The following is a 21,887-nucleotide window of genomic DNA, read 5'->3' as shown; positions in this document are numbered from 1 at the left end:
CTAAGCGCCTTGGGATATGGGGTCTGCGGATATCGCTTGTGGGTCCGCTTAGTGTCAGTAACAACACCGTGATGGGCACACAGCTAGCCGATGCCATGGTGCCAGGTGTGCAGGCAGGTGTCGGTCCAGGCTAATGAGATTTTGAAATGCCCAAATTTTTCTATATACTAAACTCCAACACGATCTCTGCGCGTAACGAAACCCACGAGGATGGAACCCACGACCAGCGTAACGGGAGAGCCATGCCTTTGCCGGTCAGCCAAAGAGATACACCCTGGCTAAGTAGGTCATGGGAGGCTCGACCATCAGGCAAGTCAGCACTGCAGTTTGACTCATTGCACTGCGCTTCTGGGTCACACTGCTGGCATCCCACACTTCATAGTTTGGTTACATGTTTTGAAAAGCGATTGTACAGCAAAACAATCACATAATGAACTTGGGGTTGAATGGAATCAATGGAAATGCTCTACAGGACTTCTATAATGTGACCTGCAAACCCCTTTTATGTAGTATTAATGATTCTTATGGACTGCACTCTGTTGAAATCAAAGCAAGTATAAACTCATTACCTGTAAATCTGCTTAAATAAAACATGAAAGTGCATAGATAGAGACAAAAATACACACACACACACACACACACACACACACACACAGCCCGGTAGCTCAGTGGTTAGAGCGTCTGCCTCACAACCACACACACTCACACACACACACACATACACCAAAACAGACTGAGATAGAGGAAAGGGAAAGTGCAGGTAACATATAGAGTTATCATAGAGGTTAATAGGCATAGTCCCCACCCTGCTCTCTCTCTCTCTCTCTCTCTCTCTCTCTCTCTCTCTCACACTATATAATTTCCAGGGATACAATGCTCAAAAACACCTCTCTCAGGGTTGCTCAGTTAAACACGGCAAATATCTCTACAGAATCACTTTTATTTACACAATTTTTTAATCTGTATAAACACGAACGGAAATCCTAACTACCCATCTTTATTAGTATTACGGAGACGACACGGTACACACAGACACACGCACACACGCACACACACGCGGCGAGGAAGGGCGTTGTTGTTTGTGGATAGTCAGTTAAGTTAAGTGCGAGAGATCGTGATTTTGGTGCACACTCAAACCAGCTAACGATTGTGTGTAATTAATGGCTTAGTGAACATCTACTGTGGTGGTAGTATTAGTAGTAGTAGTATGACTTGTTAAAATGTAGTTAAGTTAGAGTATTGCAATTCATCAACGTATAAAACTCAAAAACACAGACAGACACACGATTCCCGTAACACAATTTCGCATCACCAACATTAAAACTCGCGGCTGAATGATTTACTTATGAACGCAGACTTAAAACACAGACAGACACAGAATTCCCATAACACAATTTCGCATCACCAACATTAAAACTCCCGGCTGAATGATTTACTTATGAATGCAGACTTAAAACACAGACAGACACACAGTTCCCGTAACACAATCTCGTATCAACATTAAAACTCCTGGCTGATTATCTTAAGAACGCATATTAACACACAATTCCCATAACACAATCTCGTATCAACATTAAAACTCACAGCTGGTTATCTTATGAACGCATATCAACACACAATTCCCATAACACAATTTCCTATCACCAACATTAAAACTCCCAGCTGGTTAACTTATGAACGCATATTAACAGACAATTCCCATAACACAATCTCGTATCACCAACATTAAAACTCCCGGCGTATTGATTATCTTATGAATGCAGATTATAATGCCCCCTTCTATCACAGTCATGCCGTAGACGAGGGCCTAGCTCTACACCACTGTCAGAAGGAAGCAAAGTCTGGCATAGGTATCATACGCCGGTAAAAGAATGGTATTAGAAGTTGTTACATATAGATACTTTGTGCGTTCTATACAAGACAGAGAGAGAGAGAGAGAGAGAGAGAGAGAGAGAGAGAGAGGATATTTGTGCATTAACATCATATATTACTTTTTCACACCGATGAGACTGGAAATAACGCTTAGGCTAACATTGATAGCTAACATTAGAAGGTGGGCGTGTTGGTTGCAGATCTTGCCCAAAAAACGCTGTATCAGGTATTCGATATATACGAGGGTTATGTTCTGCAAAAAGCTCGCATCGTGTGAACTTGCATGTATCGAACCTATCATCCCATTAACCCAGTAGCAGCGGGGGTCATGTTTCTTAATGGTCCCTCCAAGCGAGAAAAATGAGAAAAAATCACCCCTCACACAAACCATTTCATAATATATATCAAAGCATTTGTGATCAGATTATGTATCATCTATTTTGGGGGGTTTAAATCACAGCGCAAATTTGCCCCGTCGCTGCTACACGGTAAAGCCACAAATTTGGCCCGTCGCTGCTACACGGTAAAGCCACAAATTTGGCCCGTCGCTGCTACACGGTAAAGCCACAAATTTGGCCCGTCGCTGCTACACGGTAAAGCCACAAATTTGGCCCGTCGCTGCTACACGGTAAAGCCACAAATTTGGCCCGTCGCTGCTACATGGTAAAGCCACAAATTTGGCCCATCGCTGCTACCGGGATAAGGTTCCGCTGATGTGGTTATTGTGTTGTTTGTGTGTCATTCTCATGTGTGTTGGTCCTCCCAGTGCTGAGGTGTGTCATGCAATGCTCTGACTTGGTGGTGACATCAAGTGAAGGGATATCCTGTTGTGATTGCTCTCAGTTCAGGGACAAGATATTTAGGGTCGCATTATAAGTCAATTTGACGTCCAGAAACACATATTTGACAAGGCTTTCGTCGGAGTTGTGGGCGTTTCCAGGAGTAGTTTTATGACCCTGGTGGTAGTGTGACCCTTCCTCTGTACCGTGAACCTCAAGAAACACACATTTGACAAGGCTTTCAGAGGAGTTGTATGCATTTCCAGGAGTAGTTTTATGACCCTGGTGGTAGTGTGACCCTTCCTCTGTACCATGAATCTAAAGAAACACACATTTGACAAGGCTTTCGTAGGAATTGTATGCATTTCCAGGAGTAGTTTTATGACCCTGGTGGTAGTGTGACCCTTCCTCTGTACCGTGAACCTCAAGAAACACATATTTGACAAGGCTTTCGTCGGAGTTGTGGGCGTTTCCAGGAGTAGTTTTATGACCCTGGTGGTAGTGTGACCCTTCCTCTGTACTGTGAACCTCAAGAAACACATATTTGACAAGGCTTTCGTCGGAGTTGTGGGCATTTCCAGGAGTAGTTTTATGACCCTGGTGGTAGTGTGACCCTTCCTCTGTACCATGAATCTAAAGAAACACACATTTGACAAGGCTTTCGTAGGAATTGTATGCATTTCCAGGAGTAGTTTTATGACCCTGGTGGTAGTGTGACCCTTCCTCTGTACTGTGAACCTCAAGAAACACATATTTGACAAGGCTTTCGTCGGAGTTGTGGGCATTTCCAGGGGTAGCTTTATGACCCTGGTGGTAGTGTGACCCTTCCTCTGTACCGTGAACCTCAAGAAACACATATTTGACAAGGCTTTCGTCGGAGTTGTGGGCATTTCCAGGAGTAGTTTTATGACCCTGGTGGTAGTGTGACCCTTCCTCTGTACCATGAATCTAAAGAAACACACATTTGACAAGGCTTTCAGAGGAGTTGTATGCATTTCCAGGAGTAGTTTTATGACCCTGGTGGTAGTGTGACCCTTCCTCTGTACCGTGAACCTCAAGAAACACATATTTGACAAGGCTTTCGTCGGAGTTGTGGGCATTTCCAGGAGTAGTTTTATGACCCTGGTGGTAGTGTGACCCTTCCTCTGTACCACGAACCTGAGGAAACACTCATTAGAACCCGATTGACCTTGTCTTTGACCTTTAGAAATAGCTGATGTGAGAGGGGAAAGTGCCTTATGATACCGACCTTATTGTTTTTTATGATTGGAGAGATGCTATACAATGTTGGGGTGTGTTGGTGACCTTGCGGCTGTGTAGGTCTGGTGTGGCAGGCTTGTGGCTTGGATTTCGTTCACTGTGGTTGGTGCGTCAGTGAATGGGGGCAGCTCGGAGACGTTTGTGTGTGGGTCAAAGTAGATTCAAGCTGGTATCGTGATTTGGCGTTACAGAATTCACATTTACAGTCGACCCTCAAATATCACGGCTTTGGTTTTATGTGCATTTTCTAGGAAGATTTTTTAGGGTTTTTAAATTTCCCGACAAGCAGGAAATTTAAAAACCCTAAAGGATCGTCTACGACAATCCGTATAAAACCGTAACTGTGCTATTTGAGGGTCGACTGTATTTGGATTTTGGACCCCGCGTTATTTCAAAAACGCGTAAACCAAACTCGCATAAATCGAGAGTTTCCTGTGTTACTGTTCCGTTGGGCCGCGGTAAAGACAGCCGAGTGGTCTTCTGCCGCTGAGCTGTGTACGGTACTGTTCACCGCGCTACACTGTTTTAATTTGGCGTTGTTGCACTGTACAGTAAAGCATTTGTGATCAGATTATGTATCATCTATTTTTGGGGGTTGATATCATGGCACAAATTTGGCCCGTCGCTGCTACATGGTAAAGCCACAAATTTGGCCCGTCGCTGCTACACGGTAAAGCCACAAATTTGTCCCGTCACTGCTACACGGTAAAGCCACAAATTTGTCCCGTCGCTGCTACATGGTAAAGCCACAAATTTGTCCCGTCGCTGCTACACGGTAAAGCCACAAATTTGGCCTGTCGCTGCTACACGGTAAAGCCACAAATTTGGCCCATCGCTGCTACCGGGTTAAACAGTGCAAAATCGATCAAGTTTTTGTTTGAGAAAATGAATTACAGTGAACAATATCTTCTGCTTTTATTTGCTACAATATCTTAAACCACTGGATATGACGACCTCTCCGATAGCGACATAACATTCCCCTAAATTACCTTATTGAATAGAGGGTTAACCGTGCTGGTGTGCTGGCCTACACAACTATAGTCCAGCCAAATGGTGTGGCGAGAGATGAGGGAGCCGTGGATGTGGAGCTTCATTGCTTAGGTGCTGTCTCCCACGAGGTGATCCGTGTCGTTTGTCACGTAAACATTGGTCTCTGCGTCGTGGGGCTGCTGGACGCGGGGTACCAGGCGCTGTTTCTTGCCCTCGCACCACCAGCAGCACACACGGGACAGCAGCAGCAGGGTGGATGATGACACCTGGAATATCATGCAATTAACCTGTGGGCTTCGGCAATGGGATAGTCGAGAATTAGCCGAAAAATGACAAAATTATGCTGCATTTTGAGACTATGGTCCAACTAAATTATACTGCATTTTGAGACTATGGTCCAACTAAATTATACTGTATTTTGAGACTATAGTTCAACTAAATTATACTGCATTTTGAGACTATGGTCCAACTAAATTATACTGTATTTTGAGACTATGGTTCAACCAAATTATACTGCATTTTGAGACTATAGTTCAACCAAATTATACTGCATTTTGAGACTAGTTCAACCAAATTATACTGCATTTTGAGACTATAGTTCAACCAAATTATACTGCATTTTGAGACTATAGTTCAACCAAATTATACTGCATTTTGAGACTATAGTTCAACCAAATTATACTGCATTTTGAGACTATAGTTCAACCAAATTATACTGCATTTTGAGACTAGTACAACCAAATTATACTGCATTTTGAGACTATAGTTCAACCAAATTATACTGCATTTTGAGACTATAGTTCAACCAAATTATACTGCATTTTGAGACTATAGTTCAACCAAATTATACTGCATTTTGAGACTATAGTTCAACCAAATTATACTGCATTTTGAGACTATAGTTCAACCAAATTATACTGCATTTTGAGACTATAGTTCAACCAAATTATACTGCATTTTGAGACTATGGTCCAACTAAATTATACTGCATTTTGAGACTAGTTCAACCAAATTATACTGCATTTTGAGACTATGGTCCAACTAAATTATACTGCATTTTGAGACTAGTTCAACCAAATTATACTGCATTTTGAGACTATAGTTCAACCAAATTATACTGCATTTTGAGACTATGGTCCAACTAAATTATACTGCATTTTGAGACTAGTTCAACCAAATTATCCTGCATGGTGAGACTATGGTTCAACCAAATTATACTGCATTTTGAGACTATAGTTCAACCAAATTATACTGCATTTTGAGACTATAGTTCAACCAAATTATACTGCATTTTGAGACTATAGTTCAACCAAATTATACTGCATTTTGAGACTATAGTTCAACCAAATTATACTGCAATGCCATCCACATTTTGGTTCATCAATAAATATATAACCATAATTAGAAGTGGGCAGTGCAAGGATCTGATGGCTCCAGACTCGCGGTCAAATCCTGCCAAAACTGACCAATTTTGGACCATTGTTGAGTGGCTGAAGGCTACCCTTGTGCTGGCTACAATCCCCAAAGTCTCAGTAGGATTCTCCCCCAATGTTTTTATCTTTAACCCAGTAGCAGCAGGGATCATGTTTCTTAATGGTCCCTCTAAGCGAGAAAAATGAGAAAAAATCACCCCTCACACAAACCATTTCATAATACATATCAAAGCATTTGTGATCAGATTATGTATCATCTATTTTGGGGGTTTATATCATGGCACAAATTTGGCCCGTCGCTGCTACACGGTAAAGCCACAAATTTGGCCCGTCGCTGCTACACGGTAAAGCCACAAATTTGTCCCATCGCTGCTACACGGTAAAGCCACAAATTTGGCCCGTCGCTGCTACACGGTAAAGCCACAAATTTGGCCCGTCGCTGCTACACGGTAAAGACACAATTTGGCCCGTCGCTGCTACACGGTAAAGCCACAAATTTGTCCCGTTGCTGCTACACGGTAAAGCCACAAATTTGGCCCGTCGCTGCTACACGGTAAAGCCACAAATTTGGCCCGTCGCTGCTACACGGTTAACATCATCAGTTTTTGTGGCTTTCTCTGAGACCTCTCTTTGATATATTACCTCACATCCTATACTGTAAATATGTACACATGTATTCACTGGCCTGGTCATCGGTGAAGACATAGAGGAGTGGGTTGGTGACACCAGCAGCACACAGCAGCAGGGAGGCCCAGGGGAGCGCGGCAGCATCCTCGTGGTAGTGGCCGGGATGTGCCAGGCAGGGGGACGATGCCGCACAGGAGGAGGCCATCACCACATGGGCCAGCAGGGGCACCAGCGCGCCCACACTCACACACCAACTGGTCACGCTGACCCTGCCACACCCACCAACGCCAGGAAGGCTGCCCCTGCAATGCCAATGCCCATATAGCATTGTGCGTCAAGTTAAATGCCTACATGCATTGAAAACGTCACTGCTATTTAGAGATTTTGAAGGCTCTGGTATTGGTTTGGGAGCTTACTAACCCATCATGGGGAACTGTGAAACTGGCCCTTAAACACAACAAACAGGTTAGGTTAGGTTAGGTTAGGTTAAGTTAGGTTAGGTTAGGTTAGGTTAAGTTAGGTTAGGTTAGGTTAGGTTAGGTTAAGTTAGGTTAGGTTAGGTTAGGTTAGGTTAGGTTAGGTTAGGTTAGGTTAGGTTAGGTTAGGTTAGGTTAAGTTAGGTTAGGTTAGGTTAGGTTAGGTTAGGTTAGGTTAGGTTAGGTTAGGTTAGGTTAAGTTAGGTTAGGTTAGGTTAGGTTAGGTTAGGTTAGGTTAGGTTAGGTTAGGTTAGGTTAGGTTAGGCAGCACTTTGAGCCAAACTTCAGAATCCCATACAATCCAAAACGGTGAGGTCTTCAATGCCACACTAAACACACAAGACCTTTCCTGTATAGTTTCATCAAATTTGTGAACTTAAATACAAACACCAGACACTAGACAAGGAAATTTCAAAGGCTCTGGAGCTTACTAACCCATCATGGGGAACTGTGAAACTGGCCCTTAAACACAACAAACAGGTTAGGTTAGGTTAGGCAGTACTAAGAGCCGGTTTCACAGTCCAACACAGCGTCTTCGTAACAGCCCGAACCAAACTACAGAATCCCATACAATCCAAAACAGTGAGGTCTTCGATGCCACACTAAATACACAAGACCTTTCCTGTATAGTTTCATCAAATTTGTGAACTTAATTATAAACACCAGACACTAGACAAGGAAATTTCGAAGGCTCTGGTATTGGGGAGCTTACTAACCCGTCATGGGGAACTGTGAAACTGGCCCTTAAACACAACAAACAGGTTAGGTTAGGTTAGGCTAGGTTAGGTTAGGTTAGGTTAGGCAGCACTTTGAGCCAAACTACAGAATCCCGTACAATCCAAAACAGTGAGGTCTTCGATGCCACACTAAACACACAAGACTTTTCCTGTATAGTTTCATCAAATGTGTGAACTTAATTATAAACACCAGACACTAGACAAGGAAATCTCGAAGGCTCTGGTAATGGGGAGCTTACTAACCCATCATGGCGAGCTGTGAAACTGGCCCTTACTTACGTCTGACAAGCTATTGGTGCCTCCTCGCCGTCAGTACTCGGCTGCTGGACGCCATGCATGGTGGTCCCTGTTGTGCGCAGCCGTGCGGCGTGCGTGGCCGCCCACAGGAGGAGGGCCACAGCTACCTGGCCGCACACTATAAAGGTGAGCAGAGCCGTGAAGGAGAGAGGCCACAGAGTCGACAGGTGGCAGCGAGCGTCATGCAGCCGCCAGGTGTTCCAGCCAGCATAGGGCGCCACAGCCACCGTGCACGACACCAGCCACACGGCGCACACCCCCACGCCCCAGCCTACCACGTTGGTCCCTGCCGTCATGAACCTGTAGGGGAGGGCAAGGGTCATACATTCGTCCCTCAAATAGTTCGGTTTTGGTTTTATGTGGATTTTTCTAAGAGGATTTTTAAGGATTTTTAAATTTCCCGATGAGCGGAAATTTAAAAATCGTAAAAGATCTTCTACAACAATCCGGAGCAGCGAGTAGCGGGCTTTTTTTTTTATTAATGTTTACTTTTTTGTGCCCTTGAGCTGTCTCCTTTGCTGTAAAAAAAAAAAAAAAAAAAAAAAATAAATAAATAAAACCGAAACTGGACTATTGGAAACTGTACTATTTGAGGGCTTCTGGACGCACAGGGGCCTGAGATCATGACTGTAGGAGGAAAGAGATTGACTGGGCAGAGAGAGTGAGGAGAGAAATTTGAAAGTAACCTCAAGTCCCTTATCTAATCAAAGGTCAAGATTTCATTACACACCTGGCTGACCCACTCTTTGACCTTTAGAAATAGCTGATATAAGAAATGAGTGTCTTATCATACCAACTGTATATCTTCAAGGAGTGTGCAAAGCTGTAAGGACAAGTTGGATACACGTAGATACGGATACAGGATCACACCAGCGTAAGCCCAGGCCTGGTAAAACTACAACTAGGTAAACACACACACACACACACACACACACACCTACCTGCGCGGGTCACTGCTTTTGAGATACTGGTGTAGAAGTAGTAGTGTTGAGGTGCCCAGGGAGCTGAGTCCGGCTACAAGGATCACCCCGGAGTGCCCCAGGTAACAGGCTGCGTATCCCTCTGCGCCTCCCACGGAACCTGAGCCAGAGGACACACTGGTTAAACACACACACACACACACACACACACACACACACACAATGCTCCTAAAAAGTGTTCCAAGGAGTGGCCGAAAGAGACGTCAATTTCGGGAGGAGAGGTGTCCTGATACCCTCCTCTAGAAAGAGTTCAAGTCGTAGGCAGGAGGAAATACAGATGAAGGAAGATTGCTCCAGAGTTTACCAGCGTGAGGGATGAAAGAGTGAAGATGCTGGTTAACTCTTGCATAAGGGGTTTGGACAGTATAGGGATGAAAGAGTGAAGATGCTGGTTAACTCTTGCATAAGGAGTTTGGACAGTATAGGGATGAAAGAGTGAAGATGCTGGTTAACTCTTGCATAAGGGGTTTGGACAGTATAGGGATGAAAGAGTGAAGATGCTGGTTAACTCTTGCATAAGGGGTTTGGACAGTATAGGGATGAAAGAGTGAAGATGCTGGTTAACTCTTGCATAAGTGGTTTGGACAGTATAGGGATGAAAGAGTGAAGATGCTGGTTAACTCTTGCATAAGGGGTTTGGACAGTATAGGGATGAAAGAGTGAAGATGCTGGTTAACTCTTGCATAAGGGGTTTGGACAGTATAGGGATGAAAGAGTGAAGATTCTGGTTAACTCTTGCATAAGGGGTTTGGACAGTATAGGGATGAAAGAGTGAAGATGCTGGTTAACTCTTGCATAAGGGGTTTGGACAGTAAAGGGATGAAAGAGTGAAGATGCTGGTTAACTCTTGCATAAGGGGTTTGGACAGTATAGGGATGAAAGAGTGAAGATGCTGGTTAACTCTTGCATAATTGGAAATGATAGCAAAGTCTGAGGTTAAGCGTTCTGCAGCCTCTAGTCTGGAGTTGTGTACATCCTGTTGAAAGGTTGAGTGAAGTTTCCAGTTGAGATTTTGAGTTAAGGATAGACCGAGGATGTTAAGTGTTGAAGGTGACAGCTGAGTGTTATCGAAGAATAGGGGACAGATGTTTGGAAGATTGCGTCGAGCGGATAGGTGGAGAAATTGAGTTTTTGAGGCGTTGAAAGACACAAGGTTCCCGAGGATGTTTGGTGATGAAGAATGTGTGTTATCGAAGAATAGGGGACAGATGTTGGAAGATTGCGTCGAGCGGATAGGTGGAGAAATTGAGTTTTTGAGGCGTTGAAAGACACAAGGTTCCCGAGGATGTTTGGTGTTCAAGAAAGTGACATCTGAGTGTTGTTGAAGAATAGGGGACAGATGTTTGGAAGATTGCGTCGAGCGGATAGGTGGAGAAATTGAGTTTTTGAGGCGTTGAAAGACACAATGTTCCTTTTACCCGAATTGGAAATGATCGCAAGGTATGAGGTAAAGCTTAACACTCACCCCCTCTGGACGAGATGACGTGGATTGGGAAGGCCACGACAAATGTTGCCACCAGGCCGCTCATACACTGCGAGAGGAGCAACACGCCTTTCACGCAGCGCACAGCAGACGGGCGCCCAAACACAGCCACCTGAGCCAAAAGAAAATTGAGCGATTACGAGTATCCGTCCTGCACAAGACCTACTCATGGTCACCGATGCCAGATTGTCACTCTCAAGAGCATAGTATTTACCTGTTTCTGACGCGTAACTATTGCCAAAAAACATGAGGAATTAACTATTTTAATGATGATTTTAAGTGAATCTGCTTATTGGGGTTCACGAGACGGTTTTCAGCTCGGATGTCGGTAAATATGACTCTGAGTACGACAATCTCGGAACTTTGCTCATTGTGTGATAACTCCGGCGGGCTTCAGCGTTGCCAAATCATCACACTCAGAGGGGCCTATTAACTGCTTTCCGACACACAACTATTTCAAAAGAAGCACCAATTTAGGGCTGCAGGGGATGCGAGAGGTGTTGAGAGTGTGTGGCAAGGTGCAGGGCTAGGCTAACCCCGCAGCCACCACTACCCCATAGCCCAGTTTGACGTGGAGATACCATAGCGCGATCGCCGCCCTTGGTAACGATCATAACAAGCGAAATGACTGTGAAGGCAGACTTTAGACGATAACCATATATGAAGGGAGTTTGGGGTCGGATATCGGCAAGCATTTGAGGCAGAGGGCGGCAGTCTGGCAGTGGTGGTGAGCTCTGCTGTGTGGGATCCGAGACATTGCCCGGGAATTGAACCCAGGGTCTCTCGGTTGTGAGCTGAGTGTGCTAACCACTGCACCACGAAGCCCCCTAGGGAAGAGGAGGAGGAGGAGGAGGAGGGGGCAGCGTCACACACCTGCAGAACATTGGTGAAGAAGCAGACCGTGGCCAAGGCAACGCTGACTACCAGGAAGAGTTTTTGGTTGACGGAAGGCTCGCTACCGGCCCCAGCGGCAGATGATGATGAGGAGGCGGTTGAAGCCACAGCGGCTGCGGTAGAAGGAACGTCCTTCATCACGGCTGTGGTCAGGGTGGACATGATGGATGGGGCGCTCTCGTCTCCCGACATGGTAGAGTGCGGTAGACCAGGGCACTACCAGGCCTGGAAAAATGTTAATTACTGCCACCATGGGAGTTTTTCTATACAAGTTTAATTCTATAAGAGTTGTAATTTCTCTCTCTCTCTCTCTCTCTCTCTCTCTCTCTCTCTCTCTCTCTCTCTCTCTCTCAGGGCGCCCCAAGCCTGAAAAATATTAATTACTGCCACCATGGGAGTTTTTCTATACAAGTTTAATTCTATAAGATTTGTGATTCTCTCTCTCTCTCTCTCTCTCTCTCTCTCTCTCTCTCTCTCTCTCTCTCTCTCTCTCTCTCTCTCTCTCTCTCTCTCTCTCTCTCTCTCTCTCTCTCTCTCTCTCTCTCTCTCTCTCTCTCCGTGTGTGTGTGTGTGTGTGTGTGTTTTCCTTAACCTGCAGAAACTGGGAAACATATATTTTTCATGATTAATAATAACAACAATAATAATAATAATAATAATAATAATAATAATAATAATAATAATAATAATAACATATCTTTTCTTCTTTTAGGTAAGGTGGCTTGGCGTTAAGGGCGGCCGCTAACCGTGAGTATTTGAATTCAATAACAATGTTTTTCGCACGAGTTCAATCTCACTGGTATTGATATTTAATCTGTTTAACACTCCGATCCCTTAACTTCATGCCAAACCCGTCCAAGAGCTTCTCCTTCCCATCATTCCCCTCAAACTTTATAGTCTGCCAACCATTTTTTATTACGTGTAGGCCTATAGTGCTGATAGGCTTTCTTGAGCGCCCTGGATGGTTGTCGGCAAGTGTTTACAGTGGCGCCATCTTCCCTTGGCTATGCTACCCTGTGGAGCTCCTTGATTCACTTGGACGGTTTCCGCTAGAGCCCGGGTTGATGGGTGGTCTTCAGGGCAGCATGTGGGTAGTTTTAAGCCACTCGGCGGTGACTGAAAAATCCCAGGTGGTGGCGTGGGGATTCGAACCCGCGTCGTCCATCGCCTGGTGAATGTGGGCCCAGCACGCTACCACTCAGCCACCGCCTACCCAGAACCCCTCCCCTCCACTCTCCCCCTAACCATTTAGCGTCCTTCATGGCAGTAAACGTTAGAGAAATATCTAATACTATATACATATATACGGTACTGTAACCCCTCTGTTCAAAACCATCCCTATATGTTCCTCGCTGCTAACCTCCACTCACATGCATCTCAACACTCACCTTCTCAAGTCCTCTCTTTCATCTGCTAACTCCTGCTTGTTTTAATATATATTTTTCAACCCCTTAAGTTAGTTCCCTTCACCTCCCAACACCTGGTCTTAATCTGCTAACTCCTGCTTGTTTTAATATATATTTTTCTACCAATTAAGTCAGTTCCCTTCACCTCCCAACACCTGGTCTTAATCTGCTAACTCCTGCTTGTTTTAATATATATTTTTCTACCCCTTAAGTCAGTTCCCTTCACCTCCCAACACCTGGTCTTAATCTGCTAACTCCTGCTTGTTTTAATATATATTTTTCAACCCCTTAAGCCAGTTCCCTTCACCTCCCAACACCTGGTCTTAATCTGCTAACTCCTGCTTGTTTTAATATATATTTTTCTACCAATTAAGTCAGTTCCCTTCACCTCCCAACACCTGGTCTTAATCTGCTAACTCCTGCTTGTTTTAATATATATTTTTCTACCAATTAAGTCAGTTCCCTTCATTTCCCAACACCTGTTCTTAATCTGCTAACTCCTGCTTGTTTTAATATATATTTTTCTACCAATTAAGTCAGTTCCCTTCACCTCCCAACACCTGGTCTTAATCTGCTAACTCCTGCTTGTTTTAATATATTTTTCTACCAATTAAGTCAGTTCCCTTCACCTCCCAACACCTGGTCTTAATCTGCTAACTCCTGCTTGTTTTAATATATATTTTTCTACCCCTTAAGTTAGTTCCCTTCACCTCCCAACACCTGGTCTTAATCTGCTAACTCCTGCTTGTTTTAATATATATTTTTCTACCCCTTAAGTTAGTTCCCTTCACCTCCCAACACCTGGTCTTAATCTGCTAACTCCTGCTTGTTTTAATATATATTTTTCTACCAATTAAGTCAGTTTCCCCTCATTTCCCAACACCTGTTCTTAATCTGCTAACTCCTGCTTGTTTTAATATATATTTTTCAAGCCCTTAAGCCAGTTCCCTTCACCTCCCAACACCTGGTCTTAATCTGCTAACTCCTGCTTGTTTTAATATATATTTTTCTACCCCTTAAGTTAGTTCCCTTCACCTCCCAACACCTGGTCTTAATCTGCTAACTCCTGCTTGTTTTAATATATATTTTTCTACCCCTTAAGTTAGTTCCCTTCACCTCCCAACACCTGGTCTTAATCTGCTAACTCCTGCTTGTTTTAATATATATTTTTCAACCCCTTAAGCCAGTTCCCTTCACCTCCCAACACCTGGTCTTAATCTGCTAACTCCTGCTTGTTTTAATATATATTTTTCTACCCCTTAAGCCAGTTCCCTTCACCTCCCAACACCTGGTCTTAATCTGCTAACTCCTGCTTGTTTTAATATATATTTTTCTACCCCTTAAGCCAGTTCCCTTCACCTCCCAACACCTGGTCTTAATCTGCTAACTCCTGCTTGTTTTAATATATATTTTTCAAGCCCTTAAGTCAGTTCCCTTCACCTCCCAACACCTGGTCTTAATCTGCTAACTCCTGCTTGTTTTAATATATATTTTTCTACCCCTTAAGTCAGCTCCCTTCACCTCCCAACACCTGGTCTTAATCTGCTAACTCCTGCTTGTTTTAATATATATTTTTCTACCAATTAAGTCAGTTTCCCTTCACCTCCCAACACCTGGTCTTAATCTGCTAACTCCTGCTTGTTTTAATATATATTTTTCAACCCCTTAAGTTAGTCCCCTTCACCTCCCAACACCTGGTCTTAATCTGCTAACACCTGCTTGTTTTAATATATATTTTTCAACCCCTTAAGCCAGTTCCCTTCACCTCCCAACACCTGTTCTTAATCTGCTAACACCTGCTTGTTTTAATATATATTTTTCAACCCCTTAAGCCAGTTCCCTTCACCTCCCAACACCTGGTCTTAATCTGCTAACTCCTGCTTGTTTTAATATATATTTTTCAAGCCCTTAAGTCAGTTCCCTTCACCTCCCAACACCTGGTCTTAATCTGCTAACTCCTGCTTGTTTTAATATATATTTTTCAACCCCTTAAGTCAGTTCCCTTCACCTCCCAACACCTGGTCTTAATCTGCTAACTCCTGCTTGTTTTAATATATATTTTTCAAGCCCTTAAGCCAGTTCCCTTCACCTCCCAACACCTGGTCTTAATCTGCTAACTCCTGCTTGTTTTAATATATATTTTTCTACCAATTAAGTCAGTTCCCTTCACCTCCCAACACCTGGTCTTAATCTGCTAACTCCTGCTTGTTTTAATATATATTTTTCAAGCCCTTAAGCCAGTTCCCTTCACCTCCCAACACCTGGTCTTAATCTGCTAACTCCTGCTTGTTTTAATATATATTTTTCTACCAATTAAGTCAGTTCCCTTCACCTCCCAACACCTGGTCTTAATCTGCTAACTCCTGCTTGTTTTAATATATATTTTTCTACCAATTAAGTCAGTTCCCTTCACCTCCCAACACCTGGTCTTAATCTGCTAACTCCTGCTTGTTTTAATATATATTTTTCTACCAATTAAGTCAGTTCCCTTCACCTCCCAACACCTGGTCTTAATCTGCTAACTCCTGCTTGTTTTAATATATATTTTTCTACCAATTAAGTCAGTTTCCCTTCATTTCCCAACACCTGGTCTTAATCTGCTAACTCCTGCTTGTTTTAATATATATTTTTCAACCCCTTAAGTCAGTTCCCTTCACCTCCCAACACCTGGTCTTAATCTGCTAACCCCTGCTGTTTTAATATATATTTTTCAAGCCCTTAAGTTAGTTCCCTTCACCTCCCAACACCTGGTCTTAATCTGCTAACTCCTGCTTGTTTTAATATATATTTTTCAACCCCTTAAGCCAGTTCCCTTCACCTCCCAACACCTGGTCTTAATCTGCTAACTCCTGCTTGTTTTAATATATATTTTTCTACCAATTAAGTCAGTTCCCTTCACCTCCCAACACCTGGTCTTAATCTGCTAACTCCTGCTTGTTTTAATATATATTTTTCTACCAATTAAGTCAGTTCCCTTCACCTCCCAACACCTGGTCTTAATCTGCTAACTCCTGCTTGTTTTAATATATATTTTTCTACCAATCAAGTCAGTTTCCCCTCATTTCCCAACTCTTGTTCATCATCTGGTAACTCCCGTTTTCTTTCTTTCTTTCGTTTTCTTTTTTTCATTTTTATCCTCTAACTACTCCTTAAAAGTCTCTTGCTTGTATCTTGCTTATTTTACGTTCTCTCTCTCTCTCTCTCTCTCTCTCTCTCTCTCTCTCTCTCTCTCTCTCTCTCTCTCTCTCTCTCTCTCTCTCTCTCTCTCTCTCTCTCTCTCTCTCTCTCTATCTTTATTTGATTTGTCTGCTAAAAAATATGGCTTTCGTAGTTAGTATATCTTCTCATATTTACTCTTCGAAAATATACGTTGATAATTAAAGAACATAGAGAGAGAGAGAGAGAGAGAGAGAGAGAGAGAGAGAGAAGCTTATTTTCGTAACTATACTCCTAAATTCCGACCACCATAAGAGGGTCGTGGGTGCCTAACAGATCACTCCTAAATCGGCAAAGTTTGTGTCACACCCAAAGTCTATATACACCAGGTCACGTCACGCGCAGGTTTGTGGGAGGAGACACGGCCGAGGTTTATACGTGACGTTACTTGGAGCCAAACTAGAGAATGTAGAAACAGGGATTTAGAGAAAACGAGGAAAGGCGGACTAATTTAAATCAATCACTTCAACATGCCCTCCCTCACACCCCACACCGCCGTTTGTAGGCATTGGAATTACAGTCACGCAATAGCACAATAAAAAGACATATTTTTTCGTCAGTGGCTTGCCTGAACGCGCTGTGAAAGAAGGCGAGAATGCACATCCAGAGTGCACACACGGCCCCAACTTTAGTCACCCCTGAACTGGCGGGCATTTTTGTTTTGGCTCCAAGTGACGTCATCCCGCTGCTCCGCCACAAGAAGAAGAAGAAGAGTGATTGTTGATATCCTGGTTTATATTATGATAATATAAACAAACTTGAATGGGACAGATCTCGACAAGCACTTGACAAAAGAACCGGTACCGTGTCGAAATTCTGGATGGGATGGAATATGATGGAGGGATGAGATTTGACGCCACACTCATCCTTCCATACTCTCCTAACATCATCATAACACAGTGACCTCACATTCCCCCTAAACCAGCGTTGCCAAATTATCGTACTCAGCGCATTGCATTTTCGTCGTTTCTGACCAATAACGAATGCAAACACAAACAAACAAACATCAATAAATCGGAGTTTTAACGCTAACTTCAATTTTCTATCGTTATTTGTGTAGGTACGAGAGTTTGAGGCTTAAAAGTAATAAAGACGATGTGGTGAATACGATAATCTGGTAACGCTGCCCTAAACCGTGACCCCCTCCTGCTATTCCCCGCCCAGAAGGTGACCTCATACCAGGGTTACCAAATTATCGTACTCAGCCATTCAGCACGACGTATTTTCCGGTTTCTAAGTCCCAGCTATCGCAAACAAACGCCAATAAGTAATGCTATTAACGTAAACTTTAACTGGAATTTCGTTATCTGTGTGTATAGGAAAGTTTTGAGCCCTGAAACTGATAAATGCGATATTTTGAGTACGATAATATGGCAACGCTGCCTCGTACTCGCCCGCGTATTTACCGTTTTCTGGCCCATAACTATTGCCAGGAAGCACCAATAATTAACCATATAAACGATAACTATATATACAGGGAGTTATTTGGGTGATGGAAGCAGTTTTGGGGTCGGAACGGCAAACATAGAGGCAGAGTACGACAATCTGGCAACATTGATACACCATGACCGTGTATCGTACTCGCTCCTGACTCCCATGAACCTGCTTCCCCTACACCGCCCCGTTTTCAGATTATCGTACTCAGAGCCGCGTGATTACCGGGTTCTGGCCCATAACTATTGCCAGGAAGCACCAATAATTAACCATATAAACGATAACCATATATACAGGCAGTTATTTGGTTATGGAAGCAGTTTTGGGGTCGGAACGGCAAACATAGAGGCAGAGTACGACAATCTGGCAACATTGATACACCATGACCGTGTATCGTACTCGCTCCTGACTCCCATGAACCTGCTTCCCCTACACCGCGATTATCGTACTCAGAGCCGCGTGATTACCGGGTTCTGGCCCATAACTATTTCCAGGAAGCACCAATAATTAACCATTTAAACGATAACTATATATACAGGGAGTTATTTGGGTGATGAAAGCAGTTTTGGGATCGGAACGGCAAACATAGAGGCAGAGTACGACAATCTGGCAACATTGATACACCATGACCGTGTATCGTACTCGCTCCTGATCCCATGAGCCTGCTTCCCCTACACCGCCCCGTTTTCAGATTATCGTACTCAGAGCCGCGTGATTACCGGGTTCTAACTATTGACAGGAAGCACCAATAATTAACCATTTAAACGATAACTATATATACAGGGAGTTATTTGGGTTATGGAAGCAATTTTGGGGTCGGAACGGGAAACATAGAGGCAGAGTACGACAATCTGGCAACATTGATACACCATGACCGTGTATCGTACTCGCTCCTGACTCCCATGAACCTGCTTCCCCTACACCGCACCGTTTTCAGATTATCGTACCGGGTTCTGGCCCATAACTATTGCCAGGAAGCACCAATAATTAACCATTTAAACGATAACTATATATACAGGGAGTTATTTGGGTGATGAAAGCAGTTTTGGGGTCGGAACGGCAAACATAGAGGCAGAGTACGACAATCTGGCAACATTGATACACCATGACCGTGTATCGTACTCGTTCCAGACTTCCATGAACCTGCCTTGCCGTTCCCCCCTACACTGAGACCTTGACCCCCTCCTCCTCCCATGGTGACCTATGACTCGCATCCGCAGATTCAGATTTTCAGATTTTTATTGAGAACAGAGGCCGGGGGGGGGGGTATTTACAGAGGAGGGGGGGGGGGCAGGGTACATAATTATATATGACTTAGCGTATAACCTAAGCTTAATCTTCCGCGGTAAATCCTTCCGCGGCGTAATCCCACGGTCACCCGCGTAAATAGAAAATAGGGCTGATATTATAAGATACTCGCGTCTAACATCAGCTATTTCTAAAGGTCAAAGATGGGGTCAATCGGGTTCTAATGAGTGTTTCTTTACGCTCATGGTACAGAGGAAGGGTCAAACTACCACCAGGGTCATGAAACTACCCCTGGAAATGCCCACAACTCCTATGAAAGCCTTGTCAAATATGTGTTTCTTTACGCTCATGCTACAGAGGAAGGGTCAAACTACCACCAGGGTCATGAAACTACCCCTGGAAATGCCCACAACACCTATGAAAGCCTTGTCAAATATGTGAACTTGGGCGCCGAAATGTTTTGAAATACGACCCATAGACAGAGTCGGATTTTAAGACACTTCGCCCCCCAAGAACACATATTTGACAAGGCTTTCGTAGGAGTTGTGGGCATTTCCAGGGGTAGTTTCATGACCCTGGTGGTAGTTTGACCCTTCCTCTGTAGCATGAGCGTAAAGAAACACTCATTAGAACCCAACTGACCCCATCTTTGACCTTTAGAAATAACTGATGTTAGAAGCGAAAGTCTTATAATACGTATTGCAAAACATTTCGGCGCCCAAGAACACATATTTGACAAGGCTTTCGTAGGAGTTGTGGGCATTTCCAGGAGCAGTTTCATGACCCTGGTGGTAGTGTGACCCTTCCTCTGTAGCATGAACCTAAAGAAACACACATTTGACAAGGCTTTCATAGGTGTTGTGGGCATTTCCAGGAGTAGTTTCATGACCCTGGTGGTAGTCTGACCCTTCCTCTGTAGCATGAACCTAAAGAAACACACATTTGACAAGGCTTTCATAGGTGTTGTGGGCATTTCCAGGAGTAGTTTCATGACCCTGGTGGTAGTGTGACCCTTCCTCTGTAGCATGAACCTAAAGAAACACACATTTGACAAGGCTTTCGTAGGAGTTGTGGGCATTTCCAGGGGTAGTTTCATGACCCTGGTGGTAGTGTGACCCTTCCTCTGTACCGTGAACCTGAAGAAACACTCATTAGACCCCGACTGACCCCATCTTTGACCTTTAGAAATAGTTGATATGATAAACCAAAGTCTTACAATACCGACCTTATGACAGCACAAATTTTAATGGCGTTTCAGGCGGTCGGTTCAATGGACACGGTGAGACATGTAGACCCAGGCAGCGTGTGTGTGTGTGTGTGTGTGTGTGTGTGTGTGTGTGTGTGTGTGTGTGTGTTAAAGGGGAACGCTTGCCGCTGGATCCACGCGATCAATAAGCAGGTCAGGCCTCGCCCTCAACCCCTGAGATGCAGAGCTGCGGACAGGTGTACGGAGAGGGTCCCATCCATGCGCGCACACACACAAACACACACACACACACACGGAAGTGGTAGTCTATGAAGGCGTAGTTAGCGTTAGGTTTGTTGTGGCGTAATAGATTCAAGACAGACTGAGAGAGGAGGTACACTGGAGCATTGGGTCACGCACACACACACACACACACACACACACACACACACACACACACACACACACACACACACACACACACACACACACACACAACAGATATCAACCCCAAATCATCTATGAACCCACAACCTTTAATAAAACAACTATGTAACATTGTATACGCAGTCCCAAACATACGCATATACGCAATACACAAACATACAATATACGCATACGCAAATATACGCAATAAACATACAACATGGAATTAGGAACGCATATGTTTGTAATTCATTGCCAGGGAGGAGAAGGGAAGGTTGTGCTTGCAATATGTTAAGAGTCACAGTTTGGGGATAGATTTGAGAGTATTGGAATTCGTAGTAGTAGTAATAGTAGTAGTAGTAGTAGTAGTAGTGGAATGGCGTACAAGTATTTATTTCAGTAATTGTAACGCAAAAAAATTTAAACGTTTTTTAAAGAGAGAGAGAGAGAGAGAGAGAGAGAGAGAGAGAGAGAGAGACAGAGAGACAGACAGACAGACAGACAGACAGACACAGACAGACAGACAGACAGAGAGAGAGAGAGAGAGGACCTAAAACGAGACACACACACACACACACACACACACACACACACACACACACACACACACACACACACACACACACACACTCAATTCTCTACGGACATTCCCCTCCATGTTTTACTTACAAAATCGCTACGCTGGAAACACTATCAAGTCTGGCGTCGCGGGAAACAGCTTAGCTCCTGCAGCGAGGCCTTAGGGAGAGGGACACAGGCTCTTGCAAAAGGGTGTTGATGGGACGAGAGAGAAAGGAAGGGGAGAGGAGGAGAGAGGGTCCGACATGCACTCCTCTCCACCGTCACCAAGAGACTGAAGCTGAGGACTGACTACCCCTGGTCTTATACCCCCTCCGCCCTCTTCTGATCGGACTCTCTCTCTCTCTCTCTCTCTCTCTCTCTCTCTCTCTCTCTCTCTCTCTCTCTCTCTCTCTCTCTCTCTCTCTCTCTCTCTCTCTCTCTCTCTCTCTCTCTCTCTCTCTCTCTCTCTCTCTACTTGATCACGCCAGAGAGAGAGAGAGAGAGAGAGAGAGAGAGAGAGAGAGAGAGAGAGAGAGAGAGCATGGTCTCCACTTGAACTCTTCCAAGAGGAGGGTATCAGGA

General features: G+C 44.1%; 2 protein-coding genes across 45 annotated transcripts in view; one reads left to right on the top strand and one right to left on the bottom strand.

The window, feature by feature from the left end:
• Positions 1 to 21,887, top strand: part of LOC126987741 (A-kinase anchor protein 9-like) — a 139,402-nt gene that overhangs the window by 37,129 nt on the left and 80,386 nt on the right. The gene's annotated exons all lie outside the window — the stretch shown is intronic.
• Positions 921 to 21,630, bottom strand: LOC126987960 (uncharacterized). Of its 39 annotated transcripts, none has more exons than XM_050845737.1 (9): positions 21,414 to 21,630; positions 11,808 to 12,053; positions 10,917 to 11,046; positions 9,413 to 9,551; positions 8,454 to 8,771; positions 7,020 to 7,263; positions 3,390 to 5,167; positions 3,180 to 3,284; positions 921 to 3,074 (listed from the first exon to the last, which is right to left on the bottom strand). In XM_050845737.1, the coding sequence occupies exons 2-7, from the start codon at positions 12,018 to 12,020 to the stop codon at positions 5,009 to 5,011; spliced, it is 1,203 nt and encodes a 400-aa protein (XP_050701694.1). In that variant the 5' UTR covers positions 12,021 to 12,053; positions 21,414 to 21,630; the 3' UTR covers positions 921 to 3,074; positions 3,180 to 3,284; positions 3,390 to 5,008. The 39 variants fall into 39 exon arrangements, with proteins under 39 accessions (XP_050701694.1, XP_050701742.1, XP_050701807.1 ...); XM_050845785.1 differs by having other exon boundaries at positions 921 to 2,969; XM_050845850.1 differs by having other exon boundaries at positions 921 to 2,864.

This window comes from Eriocheir sinensis, chromosome 6 (assembly GCF_024679095.1).
Source record: "Eriocheir sinensis breed Jianghai 21 chromosome 6, ASM2467909v1, whole genome shotgun sequence".
NCBI classification, from domain to species: domain Eukaryota; kingdom Metazoa; phylum Arthropoda; class Malacostraca; order Decapoda; family Varunidae; genus Eriocheir; species Eriocheir sinensis.
The sequence above is the reverse complement of the archived record's forward strand: the minus strand, read 5'-3'. Positions and strand labels throughout refer to the sequence as shown.